The 17,660-nt window shown below is 45.1% G+C and overlaps 1 protein-coding gene across 1 annotated transcript in view; it reads left to right on the top strand.

Moving 5' to 3' along the window:
- The window catches only part of LOC124252829 (importin-9-like), a 78,278-nt gene that overhangs the window by 11,991 nt on the left and 48,627 nt on the right, over positions 1-17,660 (top strand). The window contains 5 exon segments of the mRNA XM_046686504.1: positions 6,324-6,443; positions 10,350-10,371; positions 10,674-10,743; positions 13,174-13,182; positions 15,773-15,831. Of these exon segments, the coding sequence (XP_046542460.1) occupies positions 6,324-6,443; positions 10,350-10,371; positions 10,674-10,743; positions 13,174-13,182; positions 15,773-15,831 (280 nt within the window).

Raw genomic sequence — 17,660 nt, 5'->3', positions numbered from 1 at the left:
GTACTCTGTGTCATCCTCTACTGTACTCTGTGTCATCCTCTCTACTGTACTGTGTGTCATCCCTCTAGTGTACTGTGTGTCATCATCCTCTACTGTACTCTGTGTCATCCCTCTACTGTACTGTGTGTGTCATCCTCTACTGTACTCTGTGTCATCCTCTACTGTACTGTGTGTCATCCCCTACTGTACTCTGTGTCATCCTCTCTCTACTGTACTGTGTGTCATCCTGTAGTGTACTCCTGTGTCATCCTCTACTGTGTCTCTGTGTCATCCCTCTACTGTACTGTGTGTCATCCCCTCTAGTGTACTCTGTGTCATCCTCTACTGTACTCTGTGGTCATCCTGTAGTGTGTGTCTCTGTGTCATCCCTCTAGTGTGTCCTGTGTGTCATCCCTCTACTGTACTCTGTGTCATCCTGTAGTGTACTCTGTGTCATCCTCTACTGTACTCCTGTGTCATCCCAGTGTAATTCTCTGTGTCATCCCTCTACTGTACTCTGTGTCATCCTCTACTGTACTGTGTGTCATCCCCTCTACTGTACTTCTCTGTCATCCTGTAGTGTACTGTGTGTCATCCTCTAGTGTACTGTGTGTCATCCTCTACTGTACTCTGTGTCATCCTCTAGTGTACTCTGTGTCATCCTCTAGTGTACTCTGTGTCATCCTGTAGTGTACTCTGTGTCATCCTCTACTGTACTCTCTGTGTCATCCTCTTACTGTACTCTCTGGGTCATCCTGTAGTGTACTCTCTGTGTCATCCTCTACTGTACTGTGTGTCATCCTCTACTGTGTACTGTGTGTCATCCTCTATTGTACTCTGTGTCATCCTCTACTGTACTCTGTGTCATCCTCTACTGTACTCTGTGTCATCCCTCTAGTGTGCTCTGTGTCATCCTCTCTAGTTTACTCTGTGTCATCCTCTCTACTGTACCTCCTTGTCATCCCTCTAGTGTACTGTGTGTCATCCTCTACTGTACTCTGTGTCATCCTCTAGTGTACTCTGTGTCATCCCTCTAGTGTACTGTGTGTGTCATCCTCTACTGTACTGTGTGTCATCCCTCTACTGTACTGTGTGTCATCCCTCTATTGTACTCTGTGTCATCCTCTACTGTACTCTGTGTCATCCTCTACTGTACTGTGTGTGTCATCCTCTACTGTACTGTGTGTCATCCTCTCTAATGTGCTCTGTGTCATCCCTCTACTGTACTCTGTGTCATCCCTCTAGTGTACTGTGTGTCATCCCTCACTGTACTCTGTGTCATCCTCTAGTTTACTCTGTGTCATCCCTCTAGTGTACTGTGTGTCATCCCTCTAGTGTACTCTGTGTCATCCCTACTGTACTCTGTGTCATCCTCCTACTGTACTCTGTGTCATCATCCTCTACTGTACTCTGTGTCATCCCTCTCTACTGTACTCTGTGTCATCCTCTAGTGTGCTCTGTGTCATCCTCTACTGTACTCTGTGTCATCCTGTAGTGTACTCTGTGTCATCCTCTACTACTGTACTCTGTGTCATCCTCTACTGTACTGTGTGTCATCCTCTACTGTACTCTGTGTCATCCTCTAGTGTACTGTGTGTGATCCTCTAGTGTACTGTGTGTGATCCTCTAGTGTACTGTGTGTGATCCTCTAGTGTAACTGTGTGTGATCCTCTAGTGTACTGTGTCATCCCTCTAGTGTACTGTGTGTGATCCTCTAGTGTACTGTGTGTCATCCTCTAGTGTACTGTCGCCATCCTCTACTGTACTGTGTGTCATCCTATACTGTACTGTGTGTCATCCCTCTACTGTACTGTGTGTCATCCTCTACTGTACTCTGTGCCATCCTCTACTGTACTCTGTGTCATCCTCTACTGTACTCTGTGTCATCCCTCTAGTGTACTCTTGTGTCATCCCTCAATGACTCTGTGTCATCCTCTACTGTACTCTGTGTCATCCTCTACTGTACTCTGTGTCATCCTCTACTGTACTCTGTGTCATCCTCTCTACTGTAATGTGTGTGTGTCATCCTCTACTGTACTGTGTGTCATCCCTCTACTGTGACTCTGTGTCATCCTCTACTGTACTCTGTGTCATCCTCTACTGTACTCTGTGTCATCCCCTTCACTGTACTCTGTGTCATCCTCTAGTGTGCTCTGTGTCATCCTCTAGTGTACTCTGTGTCATCCTCTAGTGTACTGTGTGTCATCCTCTACTGTACTGTGTGTCATCCTCACGCATGACTCAGTGTCATCCTCTACTGTACTCTGTGTCATCCCTCTAGTGTACTGTGTGTCATCCTCTAGTGTACTCTGTGTCATCCCTCTAGTTTACTGTGTCATCCTCTAGTGTACTGTGTGTCATCCTCTACTGTACTGTGTGTGTCATCCCTCTAGTGTACTGTGTGTCATCCTCTACTGTACTGTGTGTCATCCTCTACTGTACTCTGTGTCATCCCTCTAGTGTACTGTGTGTCATCCTCTAGTGTACTGTGTGTCATCCCTCTACTGTACTGTGTGTCATCCTCTACTGTACTCTGTGTCATCCTCTAGTGTGTACTGTGTGTCATCCTCTAGTGTACTGTGTGTCATCCTCTCTAGTGTACTGTGTGTCATCCTCTACATACTCAGTGTCATCCCTCTAGTGTACTCTGTGTCATCCTGTAGTTTACTGTGTCATCCTCACTGTACTGTGTGTGTCATCCTCTACTGTACTCTGTGTCATCCTCTACTGTACTGTGTGTCATCCTCTACTGTACTGTGTGTCATCCTCTAGTGTACTGTGTGTCATCCTCACTGTACTGTGTGTGTCATCCTGTAGTTTACTGTGTCATCCTCTAGTGTACTGTGTGTCATCCCTCTACTGTACTGTGTGTCATCCTGTAGTTTACTGTGTCATCCCTCTACTGTACTCTGTGTCATCCTCTACTGTACTCTGTGTCATCCCTCTACTGTACTGTGTGTGTCATCCTCTCTACTGTACTGTGTGTCATCCTCTACTGTACTCTGTGTCATCCCTCTAGTGTACTCTCTGTCATCCTGTAGTTTACTGTGTCATCCTCTACTGTACTGTGTGTCATCCCTCTACTGTACTCTGTGTCATCCCTCTACTGTACTGTGTGTCATCCTCTACTGTACTGTGTGTCATCCTCTACTGTATTGTGTGTCATCCCTCTAGTGTACTGTGTGTCATCCTCTACTGTACTCTGTGTCATCCTCTACTGTACTCTGTGTCATCCTCTACTGTACTGTGTGTCATCCTCTACTGTACTGTGTGTCATCCTCTACTGTACTCTGTGTCATCCTCTAGTGTACTCTGTGTCATCCTCTAGTGTACTGTGTCATCCCTCTACTGTACTGTGTGTCATCCCTCTACTGTACTTTGTGTCATCCCTCTAGTGTACTGTGTGTCATCCCTCTAGTGTACTGTGTGTCATCCCTCTACTGTACTGTGTCATCCTCTACTGTACTGTGTGTGTGATCCTCTACTGTACTGTGTGTCATCCTCATGCACTCTGTGTCATCCCTCTACTGTACTCTGTGTCATCCCTCTACTGTACTCTGTGTCATCCTCTACTGTACTCTGTGTCATCCTCTAGTGTACTCTGTGTCATCCTCTAGTGTACTCTGTGTCATCCTCTAGTGTACTCTGTGTCATCCTCTACTGTACTGTGTCATCTTCTACTGTACTGTGTGTCATCCTCTACTGTACTGTGTGTGATCCTCTACTGTACTGTGTGTGATCCTCTAGTGTACTGTGTCATCCTCTAGTGTACTGTGTCATCCTCTAGTATACTGTGTCATCCCTCTAGTGTACTGTGTCATCCTCTAGTGTACTGTGTCATCCTCTAGTGTACTGTGTCATCCTCTACTGTCCACTGTGTGTCATCCTCTACTGTACTGTGTGTGATCCTCTACTGTACTGTACAGTGTCATCCTCCTAGTATACTGTGTCATCCTCTAGTGTAATGTGTCATCCTCTAGTGTACTGTGTCATCCTCTAGTGTACTGTGTATCATCCTCTAGTGTACAGTGTCATCCTCTACTGTCCACTGTGTCATCCCTCTAGTGTACTGTGTCATCCTCTAGTGTACTGTGTCATCCTCTAGTGTACTGTATCATCCTCTAGTGTACTGTATCATCCCCTAGTGTACAGTGTCATCCTCTAGTGTACTGTGTGTCATCCTCTAGTGTACTGTGTCATCCTCTAGTGTACTGTGTCATCCTCTAGTGTACTGTGTCATCCTCTAGTGTACTGTGTCATCCGTCTAGTGTACTGTGTCATCCTCTAGTGTACTGTGTCATCCTCTAGTGTACTGTGTCATCCTCTAGTGTAACTGTGTCATCCCTCTAGTATACTGTGTCATCCCTCTAGTGTACTGTGTCATCCTCTAGTGTACTGTATCATCCTCTAGTGTACTGTATCATCCTCTCTAGTGTACAGTGTCATCCTCTAGTGTACTGTGTCATCCTCTAGTGTACTGTGTCATCCTCTAGTGTACTGTGTCATCCTCTAGTGTACTGTGTCATCCTCTAGTGTACTGTGTCATCCTCTAGTGTACTGTGTCATCCTCTAGTGTACTGTGTCATCCTCTAGTGTACTGTGTCATCCTCTAGTGTACTGTGTCATCCTCTAGTGTACTGTGTCATCCTCTAGTGTACTGTATCATCCTCTAGTGTACAGTGTCATCCTCTAGTGTACTGTGTCATCCTTCTAGTGTACTGTGTCATCCTCTAGTGTGTACTGTGTCATCCCTCTAGTATACTGTGTCATCCTCTAGTGTACTGTGTCGTCCTCTAGTGTACTGTGTCATCCCTAGGTGTAATGTGTCATCCTCTACTGTCCACTGTGTCATCCCTCTCTAGTGTACTGTGTCATCCTCTAGTGTACTGTGTCATCCTCTAGTATACTGTGTCATCCTCTAGTGTACTGTGTCATCCTTTTAGTGTACTGTGTCATCCCTTCTAGTGTACTGTGTCATCCTCTAGTATACTGTGTCATCCCTCTAGTGTACTGTGTCATCCTCTAGTGTACTGTGTCATCCTCTAGTGTACTGTGTCATCCTCTAGTGTACTCTGTGTCATCCTCTCCTGTCCACTGTGTCATCCTCTACTGTCCACTGTGTCATCCTCTACTGTACTGTGTCATCCTCTAGTGTACTGTGTCATCCTCTAGTGTACAGTGTCATCCTCTAGAGTACTGTGTCATCCTCTAGTATACTGTGTCATCCTCTCACTGTCCACTGTGTCATCCTCACTGTACTATGTGTCATCCTCTAGTGTACTGTGTGTCATCCTCTAGTGTACTGTGTCATCCTCTACTGTACTCTGTGTCATCCTCTAGTGTACTCTGTGTCATCCTCTACTGTACTGTGTGTCATCCTCTACTGTCCACTGTGTCATCCTCTACTGTACTCTGTGTCATCCTCTAGTGTACTGTGTGTCATCCTCTAGTGTACTGTGTCATCCTCTAGTGTACTCTGTGTCATCCTCTACTGTACTGTGTGTCATCCTCTACTGTCCACTGTGTCATCCTCTAGTGTACTGTGTGTCATCCTCTAGTGTACTGTGTGTCATCCTCTAGTGTACTGTGTCATCCTCTACTGTACTCTGTGTCATCCTCTACTGTACTGTGTGTCATCCTCTACTGTACTGTGTGTCATCCTCTACTGTACTCTGTGTCATCCTCTACTGTACTCTGTGTCATCCTCTACTGTACTCTGTGTCATCCTCTACTGTACTGTGTGTGTCATCCCTCTAGTGTACTGTGGCATCCTCTACTGTACTCTGTGTCATCCTCTACTGTACTGTGTGTCATCCTCTAGTGTACTGTGTGTCATCCTCTAGTGTACTCTGTGTCATCCTCTACTGTACTGTGTGTCATCCTCTACTGTACTCTGTGTCATCCTCTACTGTACTGTGTGTCATCCTCTAGTGTACTGTGTGTCATCCTCTAGTGTACTCTGTGTCATCCTCTAGTGTACTGTGTGTCATCCTCTACTGTACTGTGTGTCATCCTCTAGTGTACTGTGTGTCATCCTCTAGTGTACTCTGTGTCATCCTCTCTACTGTACTGTGTGTGTCATCCTCTAGTGTACTGTGTGTCATCCTCTACTGTACTGTGTGTCATCCTCTAGTGTACTGTGTGTCATCCTCTAGTGTACCCTGTCATCGCCGAAAGTGTGTCGCCTTCTTGTGTACTGTGTCATGTTTTGGTGTATTCTCACATCCACTGCCTCTTCTTTATTAACAGCATACAATATGATTAAAATATATGTCAAAGCAACATAAAACATTAAAACACGCCTTTGTTTGAACAATGTGTTACTTATGATTTCTTGCATTCAGGGTGTTGCTAAGCAACTGCTGTTCCCCATCCTGCCTCAGTTTGTGCAGGCACTGGTGATGGCCTTGAGGACACCCGATGGGGAGACATCAGATAGTGGACTCAAGATGGAGATTGTGAAGGTGAGAACAGGTGATGAGGTGTTGCATCCCCAAGAACTTTCGGTTACAGTACTTGACCTCTGTCTATAGTACTTTTGCCCCCAAACTCAATGCTTGATCCCCAGATACTGTACTTTGCCCTCAGACTCAGTACTTGATACCCAGATACAGTACTTTGCCCCAGACTCAGTACTTGATCCCCAGATGCAGTACTTGGTCCCCAGATACAGTACTTGGCCCCCAGACTCATTTCTTGATCCCCAGATGCAGTACTTGGTCCCCAGACACAGTACTTGAACACTCCAGATACAGTACTTTGACTCTTAGATTCAGTACTTGACCCTCAGATGCAGTACTTGGCTTCCAGATACAGTACTTGGTCCCCAGATACAGTACTTGGCCCCCAGATACAGTACACTGACCCCCAGATACAATACTTGATCCCCAGATGCAGTACTTGGTCCCCAGATACAGTACTTGGCCCCCGGCCCTCAGATACAGTACTTGACCCCCAGATGCAGTACTTGGTCCCCTAGATACAGTACTTGGTCCCCAGATACAGTACTTGGCCCCCTACAGATTCAGTACTTGGCCCTCAGATACAGTACTTGATCCCTCAGATACAATACTTGATCCCCAGATACAGTACTTGGTCCCTAGATACAGTACTTGGCCCCTCAGATACAATACTTGATCCCTCAGATGCAGTTCTTGGTCCCCAGACACAGTACTTGGTCTCCAGACACTGTACTCAACACCCAGATACAGTACTTGGCCCTTAGATTCAGTACTTGACCCTCAGATGCAGTACTTGGCCTCCAGATACAATACTTGGCCTCCAGATGCAGTACTGGCTTCCAGATGCAGTACTTGGTCCCCAGATTAAGTACTTGGTCCCCAGATACAGTACTTGGCCCCCAGATTCAGTACCTGGCCCCAGATTCAGTACGTGACCCCCAGATACAATACTTGGTATCCAAATACAATACATGTTCTGGATGCATTACTTGGCCCCCAGACTCAGTACTTGATCTCCAGATGCAGTACTTGGCCCCCCCAGACACTGTACTACTCGACACCCAGATGCACTTGGCCTTCAGATTCAGTACTTGACCCTCAGATACAATACCTGGTCCCCAAATGCAGTACTTGGTCCCCAGATGCAGTACTTGGTCCCCAGATACAGTACATGATCCCTCAGATACAGTGGCTCCCAGATACAGTCCTGACCCCCAGATGCAGTACTTGGTCCCCAGATACAGTACTTGGTCCCCAGATACAGTACTTGGCCCCAGATTGGCCCCCAGATTCAGTACTTGGCCCTCAGATACAGTACTTGATCCCCAGATACAATACTTGATCCCCAGATACAGTACTTGGTCCCCTAGATACAGTACTTGGCCCTCAGATACAATACTTGATCCTCAGATGCAGTTCTTGGTCCCCGGACACAGTACTTGGTCTCCAGACACTGTACTCAACACCCAGATACAGTACTTGGCCCTTAGATTCAGTACTTGACCCTCAGATGCAGTACTTGGCCTCCAGATACAATACTTGGCCTCCAGATGCAGTACTTGGCTTCCAGATGCAGTACTTGGTCCCCAGATACAGTACTTGGCCCCCAGATACAGAGATTCAGTACCTGGCCCCAGATTCAGTAATGTGACCCCCAGATACAATACTTGGTATCCAAATACAATACATGTTCCCCAGATGCATTACTTGGCCCCCAGACTCAGTACTTGATCTCCAGATGCAGTACTTGGCCCCAGACACTGTACTCGACACCCAGATGCAGTACTTGGCCTTCAGATTCAGTACACTTGACCCTCAGATACAATACCTGGTCCCCAAATGCAGTACTTGGTCCCCAGATGCAGTACTTGGTCCCTTGATACAATACTTGGTCTCCAGATTCAGTACATGGTCCCCAGATACAGTACTTGGCCCCAGATACAGTACTTGGTTCCCGGATACAATACTTGGCCCTCAGATACAATACTTGGTCCCTTGATACAATACTTGGTCTCCAGATTCAGTACATGGTCCCCAGATACAATACATGGCCCCAGATACAGTACTTGGTTCCCCGGATACAATACTTGGCCCTCAGATACTGTACTTGGTCCCCAGATACAATACATGGCCCCAGATACAATACTTGGCCCCCAGATTCAGTACTTGTCCCCGGATACAGTAGTTGGCCCCAGATACAATACTTGGTCCCAAGATGCAGTACTTGGCCCCCAGACACTGTACTCGGCACCCCAGACACTGTACTCGACACCCAGATGCAGTACTTGGCCTTCAGATTCAGTACTTGACCCTCAGATACAATACCTGGTCCCCAAATGCAGTAGTTGGGTCCCCAGATGCAGTACTTGGTCCCTTGATACAATACTTGGTCTCCAGATTCAGTACATGGTCCCCAGATACAGTACTTGGCCCCCAGATACAATACATGGCCCCCAGATACAGTACTTGGTTCCCGGATACAATACTTGGCCCCTCAGATACAGAACTTGGTCCCCAGATACAATACATGGCCCCCCAGATAAAATACTTGGCCCCAGATACAATACATGGCCCCCAGATACAGTACTTGACACCCAGATACAGTACTTGACACCCAGATACAGTACTTGACACCCAGATACAGTACTTGGCCCCAGATACAGTACTTGACACCCAGATACAGTACTTGACACCCAGATACAGTACTTGACACCCAGATACAGTACTTGGTCCCCAGATACAATACATGGCCCCAGATACAATACATGGCCCCAGATACAATACATGGCCCCCAGATACAATTCTTGGCCCCAGATACAGTACTTGACACCCAGATACAGTACTTGGCCCCAGATACAGTACTTGGCCCCAGATACAGTACTTGGTCTGACAGATACAGTACTTGGCCCCCCAGATACAGTAGTTGACACCCAGATACAGTACTTGGCCTACAGATACAAAGTGCTTTGGCCTACAGATACAGTACTTGGACCCCATATACAACAGTACTTGGTCCCCATAGATACAGTACTTGGCCTACAGATACAAATGCATACTTGGCCTACAGATACAATACTTGGCCCCAGATACAGTACTCTGTCCCCAGATACAAAAGTACCTGGCCTATAGATACAGTACTTGGCCCTCAGATACAGTACTTGGTCCCCAGATACAGTACTCGACACCCAGATACAGTACTTGGTCCCCATATACAACAGTACTTGGTCCCCAGATACAGTACTTGGCCTACAGATACAACAATACTTGGCCCCCAGATACAGTACTTAGCCCCAAGATACAAAAGTACCTAGCCTACAGATACAGTACTTGGCCCACTGATACTGTACTTGACACCCAGATACAAGACTTGGTCCCCAGATACAGTACTTGGCACCGACCTGATAATTGACCCATATTAGCATGTATGAGTGCCACCCACTGACGCATGGTGTTGTTAGCGAAGGGGCCCAAGGTTGTCCTCAATCAAGAACTTGCTACACCGACATGAGAGTCTCATGAGCAAGGCGTGTGCAGCTATGTGCAGAATCAATTTCATCGTCATGCAATGCACGTGCACTAGCCTACATCTACTTTACCTTTTACAAACCAAATGGTTTTGCTCATGCCGTCCACTGCCTACTTCGTGAAACGCTCGCTCCCTCAAGCGCCGGGTCTAATTTATCCTTGTTTGCCAGTAGAGAAGAGTTTCCCATGTTTGTTACGGGGCATCACGACATTAGTGAAGAGTTTCCCCATGTTTGTTACAGGGCATCACGACATTAGTGAAGAGTTTCCCCATGTTTGTTACAGGGCATCAGTCTCGTAACGCACGACATTAGTGAAGAGTTTCCCCATGTTTGTTACAGGGCATCACGACATTAGTGAAGAGTTTCCCCATGTTTGTTACAGAGCATCACGACATTAGTGAAGAGTTTCCCCATGTTTGTTACAGAGCATCACGACATTAGTGAAGAGTTTCCCCATGTATGTTACAGAGCATCACCACATTAGTGAAGAGTTTCCCCATGTTTGTCACAGAGCATCACGACATAAGTGAAGAGTTTCCCCATGTTTGTTACAGGGCATCACGACATTAGTGAAGAGTTTCCCCATGTTTGTTACAGAGCATCACGACATTAGTGAAGAGTTTCCCCATGTATGTTACAGAGCATCACGACATTAGTGAAGAGTTTCCCCATGTTTGTTACAGAGCATCACGCGACATTAGTGAAGAGTTTCCCAAGACGATGCTGCAATGGATTCAAGAGGTGTTGCCGACAGTGTGGGGACATCTTCACTCTAAGTGCCGACTTGTATCCTGTCTATATACTGATGTAACAGGCAGAGTTTGGGAATGAAGTGGTATTCATTGCCATACAGCATCTGATGAAGACACTGCCCGACACGGGTCAGATTCCACGCTACACCAGATGCTTCATGGTTCATATGCACACATAAGGCACGCAGCGTCTCTGCAACGGCCAATAAATGTTAACGTGATCTTCAGTCCTCATATTGGCCAGATGACAGAGCATATATTTGTTTCCAGCAATATTACAGCTTTCACCCATCGATGTTGTTAGTAAACAAATGTTATTGAGTAGGACTCATTTTTGTCCCTGATGGTATCAGATTTCTAAATGGCCTCCACATGTTCACCATGAAACTTCTTGAAAGCTTTACTAATGTCTTGAGTGTTGTAACCTTGATCACACAACTTCGGGGCAAGAGTGGCATGGACGCTTTTTGAAATCTTGGTAAAGTGAGCATGCTTGATTGTACCTCAGGCGCTGTGAACTGTAAACAGCAACGGCTGGAGCTGTTGGAATATTGCTTTCGAAAATGAAATGAAAGTTGACTATTGGAAGTTGAAATTATCCCTTGTGCTGGAATTATCCCTTGAATCCCTGATTGGACTCAACCCAACAAAAGTCCAAGAATCTGTACTTTACTGAGGAAGTGTAATCCCCAATATAACATTTGTTACATACGTACACACATGACTTATCATAAAGGAATTCATGTTATTTTTAGCTCCATTCAGGAATTCAGTTAAGGTAGTTCTGTGTCTCTCTGTCCTCTTGACATTATACAACATGCAGGGAATGTATACATGGTCGTGGGTATTGACTAGTAGTGGTTATCAGTACTTACTAGCGAATACATCAGAGGTGTGGTACTGGCGCATACTGTAATTATTGAGTACTAGCATACACTGTAATTGGTATGGTACTAGCATATGCTGTAGTGGTGTAGTACTGGCATATACTGTAGTAGTGTAGTACTAGCATATGACTGTAGTGGTGTGATACTAGAATATACTGTAGTGGTGTGGTACTAGTCTGTAGTGGTGTAGTACTGGCAGATACTGTAGCAGTGAAGTACTGGCACCTGCTGTACTGGTGTGAGACCAGCATACACACTGTAGTGGTGTAGTACTAGCACATACTGTAGTGGTGTAGTACTAGCATATACTGTGGTGGTGTAGTACTAGCATATACTGTAGTGGTGTAGTGCCTGGCATACGACTGTGGTGGTGTAGTACTTATATACTGTGGTGGTGTAGTACTTAGCATATACTGTAGTAGTGTAGTACTAGCATTATACTGTAGTGGTGTAGTACTAGCATATACTGTGGTGGTGTAGTACTAGCATATATACTGTAATTGATTATTAGTACTAGCATATATACTGTAGTGGTGTAGTACTGACATATACTGTAGTGGTGTAATACTAGCATATATATAGTGTGGTTGTATTATAGCATATACTGTAGTGTGAATACTAGCATATACTGTTGGTGGTGTAGTACTAGCATATACTGTAGTGGTGTGGTACTGACATACACTGTAGAGACCAGTACTAGCATATACTGTGACTGATTAGTACTAGCATGTATGCTGTAGTGGTGTGTACTAGCATATACTGTAGTGGTGTAGTACTAGCACATACTGACAGTGGTGAAGTACTAGCACATACTGTGGTGGTGTGGTACTAGCATGTACACTGTAGTAGTGTGGTAAAAGCATATACTGTGGTGGGGTGTAGTACTAGCAGATACTGTGTGAGTGGTGTAGTACTAGGATATAATGTAGTGTGTGGTGTGGTACTAGCATATACTGTAGTGGTGTAGTACTAATATACTGTAGTGAAGTGAAGTACTAGGACATACTGTAGTGGTGTGGTACTAGCATATACTGTAGTGGTGTAGTACTAGCATATACTGTGTGAGTGGTGTGGTACTAGCGGATACTGTGGTGGTCTTAATTACTAGCATATACTGTAGTGGCGTAATTACTAGCATTATACTTGTGGTGGTGTAGTACCAGCATATACTGTGGTGGTGTGAGTACTAGCATATACTGTACCGGTGTAGTATAAATACTGTAGTGTTGTAGTACTAGCATATACTGTAGTGGTGTGAGTACTAGCATATACTAATGAGTGGTGTAATTACTAGCATATACTGTAGCGTTGTGAGTACTAGCAGATGCTAATAGTGGTCTGGAGTACTATATACTGTGAGTGGTGTAGTACTAGCATATACTGTAGTGGTGTGAGTACTAGCATATACTGAAGTGGTGTGGTAGACTAGCATATACTGTAGTGGTGTAGTGCCCAGCATATACTGTAGTGGTGTAAGTAGTACTAGCATATACTGTGGAGTGGTGTAGTTACCCTGGCATATACTGTGATGGTGTGGCGGTACTAGCATATGCTGTAGTTGTGTTAGTGCTAGCATGTATACTGTGAGTGGTGTGGTACTAGCATATACTGTGGTAGTTGTAGTGCTAGCATATACTGTAAGTGGTGTAGTACTAGCATATACTACAGTGGTGTAATTACTACTTAGCATATACTGTAAGTGGTGTGAGTACTAGCATATACTGTAGTAGTGTAGTACTATAGCATAGTGGTATAATTTTGTAGTGGGGTTGTAGTACTAGCATGTATACTGTCGTGGTGTGGTACTAGCATATACTATGTAGTTGCAGTACTAGCATATATGCACAGTAGTGGAGTTAGTATTACTAGCATAATATACTATTAGTGAAGTTAGGTACTAGCATGTATACTGTAGTGGATTAATGTAGTACTAGCATGTATACTATGTAGTAGGTGTAGTTACTAGCATATATGCTGTAGTGGTGTGAAGTACTAGCATGTGTACTTCTGTAATTGATGTAGTGTACTAGCATATTGCTGTAAGGTGGTGTGAGTACTTAGCATATATACTGTGGTGGTGTAGTACTAGCACATACTGTAGTGAATAATTACTAGCACTAGGCAGATACTGTGATATACTGTAGTAGACATGTACTAGCATATACCTAGTAGTGGTGTAGTACTAGCATATACTGTAGTGGTGTAGTACTAGCATATACATGTAGTGGTGTAGTACTAGCATATACTGTGGTGGTGTAGTTTACTAGCATATACTGTAGTGGTGTAGTACTAGCATATACTGTGGTGTAGTACTAGCATATACTGTAGTGAGGGTGGTGCTGCCTGCCTGTAGTGTGGTGTACTTTAGCATATACTGTGTGTGGTGTGAGTACTAGCATATACTGTAGTGGTGTGAGTACTAGCATATACTGTAGTGGTGCTGAGTACTAATAATATACTGTGGTGGTGTAGTACTAGGCATATACTGTAGTGGTGTGAGTACTAGCATATACTGTAGTGGTGTAGTACTAGCATATATACTGTGGTGTAAGTACTAGCATATACTGTAGTGGTGTAGTACTAGCATATACTGTAGTGTGTGTAGTACTAGCATATACTGTGAGTGTAGTACTAGCATGTATACTGTGTAGTGGTGTAGTACTAGCATATACTGTAGTGGTGTAGTACTAGCATATACTGTAGTGGTGTGAGTACTAGCATATATATGAGCAGTGTATGAGGTACTACAGCATATACTGTGATGGTGTAGTACTAGCATATACTGTAGTGGTGTGAGTACTAGCATATACTGTAGTGGTGTAGTACTAGCAGCATACTGTAGTGGTGTAGTACTAGCATACTGTGAAACAGTTACTAGCATATACTGTAGTGGTGTAGTACTAGCATATACTGTGAGGTGGTGTGTAGTACTAGCATATATGCCTGTGGTGGTGTGAGGTACTAGCATATACACTAGTGGTGTAGTACTAGTATATACTGTGGTGGTGTACTAGCATATACTGTAATTGTGGTAGCATATACTAGCATTCTTAGATACTGTAGTGGTGTAGTACTATCACATATACTGTAGTGGTGTAGTACTAGCATATACTGTGGTGGTGTAGTACCTAGCATAATATGCTGTAGTGGTTGTAGTACTAGCATATACTGTAGTGGTGTAGTTACTAGCATGTATACTGTGGTGTGTGTAGTACTAGCATATACTGTAGTGGTGTGATACTAGCATACTGTAGTGGTGTAGTACTAGCATATATACTATGATGTGGTGTAGTGGTAGCATATACACAGTGGTGTAGTACTAGCATACTATGCTGTAAGTGGTGTAGTACTAGCATATACTGTAGTGAGTTGTAGTACTAGCATATACTGTAATTGATTGTGGTACTAGCATATGCTGTAGTGGTGTAGTACTAGCATATACTGTAGTGGTGTGGTACTAGCATATACTGTATACAGTGATTGTGGTACTAGCATATACTATTAGGTGGTGTGAGTACTAGCATATACTGTGGAGTGGTGTGGTACTAGCATATACTACTAGTGTGAGATGGTGTAGTACTAGCATATACTGTAGTGGTGTGGTACTGGCATAATGCTGTAGTGAAGAAGTTATGAGTACTAGCATATACTGTGAGTGGTGTAGTACTAGCATATACTATGTGAGTAGTGTAGTGCCTAGCATGCTGCTGTAGTGGTGTAGTACTAGCATATACTGTAGTGGTTGTGAGCCACTAGCACATATACTGTAGTGGTGGTACTAATATACTGTGAAGATGTGGTACTGCAGTGGTGTAGTACTTGTGAGCAGCATATACTGTAGTGGTGTAGTACTAGAGGGATATTAGGGGGAGTGGGCTTCGTTTTCGGATCACAACTCAAAACTGTTCAATATCTTTCAACATAACTAGGCAAATATATGGAGTCAGATCTTGAAATTGATGCCTTTTGCTATTTATAAGATTTTTTCATGTATATTTTTCATGATTTCCATAGAAAATGATTTGAGACTGTAAGATTTGTCCGTGAAAATGTAATAGGGATATAATCATCTCCTGATGACTCTTGTTTATAAATGACCTTTGCCTTGATCAGGATGTTAAAATCTGTGTACTTGTATTTTTGTGAACATCCTTGACTTTGATCAGCTATGTGAGAACAGTTGTCAACAATCAGGAGGAGGCAGAGGATCCAGTAGATTAGGATGGTGAGTTCTTGTATTGATCTGTTACCCAGTCTCAAGTAACCTTCATGTGAGAGTAATGCAGTGGTTCCAGTGTTTGCCACTTGTGTCCTGGAATACACTAAGGCATTAAACAGCTTTTCCTGATAATGTCGCTCTTGTTACCTTCAATGATGTAGCTTGTAGCTGAATATTCCATTGTGGCTGTATACTGAGGTGACTGTCCTGTGGGAAGCCGGCTGTGTGTATGAGTGAGGTGACTGTCCTGTTAGAGTGGCTGTATAGTGAGGTGACTGTCCTGTAGAAGTGGCTGTGTAGTTAGGTGACTGTCCCTGTGGAAGTAGCAGCTATGATAGTGAGGTGACTGTATCCTGTGGAAAGGCTGTGTGTGGTAGGGAGGTGACTGTCCTGTGGAAATGGCTGTGTAGTGAGAGGTGGTTGTCCTGTGGAAGTGGCTGTGTAATGGAGGTGACTGTCCTGTGGAAGCAGCTGTGTAGTGAGGAGTGACTGTCCTGTGGAAGCGGCTGTGTAGTGAGGTGACTGTCCTGGTGGAAATGGCTGTATAGTGAGGGGGTTGTCCTGTAGAAGTGGCTGTGTAGTGAGGTGACTGGTCCTGGTCATGTGGAAGTAGCTGTATAGTGAGGTGACTGTCATGTGGAAGTGGCTGTATAGTGAGGTGAATGTCATGCGTGGAAGTGGCTGTATAGTGAGGTGACTGTCCTGTGGAAGTGGCTGTATAGTGAGGGGGTTGTCCTGTGGAAGTGGCTGTATAGTGAGGTGACTGTCCTGTGGAAGTGGCTGTATAGTGAGGGGACTGTCCTGTGGAAGTGGCTGTATAGTGAGGGTGACTGTCTTGTCTTGAAGCCGGCTGTATAGTGATGTGACTGTCCTGTGGAAGTGGCTGTATAGTGAGGTGACTGTCTTGTGGAAGTGGCTGTATAGTGAGGTGACTGTCCTGTGGAAGTGGCTGTGTAGTGAGGGGTGAATGTCCTGTGGAAGTGGCTGTATAGTGGAGGTGGACTGTCCTGTGGAGGCAGCTGTATAGTGAGGTGACTGTCCTGGTGGAAGTGGCTGTATAGTGAGGTGACTGTCTTGTGGAATCGTCTGTGTAGTGAGGTGACTGTCCTGGCGGCTGAAGTTAGGTGACTGTCCCTGTGGAGGCTGACTGTGTGGATGTGACTGTCCTGTGGAAGTGACTGTATAGTGGTGACTGTCTTGTGGGAAGTGGCTGTATAGTGAGAATTGGACTGTCCTGTGGAAGCTGGCTGTAGTTTGTCCTGTGGGAAGTGTGAGGTGGGTTGTCCCTGTGGGGAAGCTGGCTGCATAGTGGGAGTGACTGTCACCTGTAGGAAGTCCTGGCTGTGTATTTGGAGTGAGGTGGGCCGTCCCGGTGGAAGTGGCTGTGTAGTGAGGACTGACTGTGACTATCCTGTGGTAGTGGCTGTATAGTGAGGTGACTGTCCTGTGAGGGGCTGTGGAGTAGGTATAGGAGGTGACTGTCCTGTGGAAGTGGCTGTAGTGAGGTGACATGTCCTGGAAGGGCTGTATAGTTAGTGTGGCTGTCTGTGGAAGTATATATGGCTATGTAGTGAGGTGGACTGTCCTGGATTAGGAACCCCGTGGAAGGGCTGTATAGTGAGGTGACTGTCCTGTAGGAAGTGGCTGTATAGTGGCCGTGAACGCCACAGTCCTGTGGAAGCGGACTGTGTAGTGAGGTGACTGTCCTGTGGAAGTGAAAAATATGTAGTGAGGTGACTGTGTCCTGTGGAAGCTGGCTGTGTAGTGAGGTGACTGTCCTGTGGAAGTGGCTGTGGCAGGCTGTAAGGACCAGTGTAGGTGTGACTGTCCTGTGG

Source organism: Haliotis rubra, unplaced genomic scaffold (assembly GCF_003918875.1).
Source record: "Haliotis rubra isolate DU_JTF1 unplaced genomic scaffold, ASM391887v1 Scf526, whole genome shotgun sequence".
Classification (NCBI taxonomy): Eukaryota; Metazoa; Mollusca; class Gastropoda; order Lepetellida; family Haliotidae; genus Haliotis; species Haliotis rubra.
The sequence above is the reverse complement of the archived record's forward strand: the minus strand, read 5'-3'. Positions and strand labels throughout refer to the sequence as shown.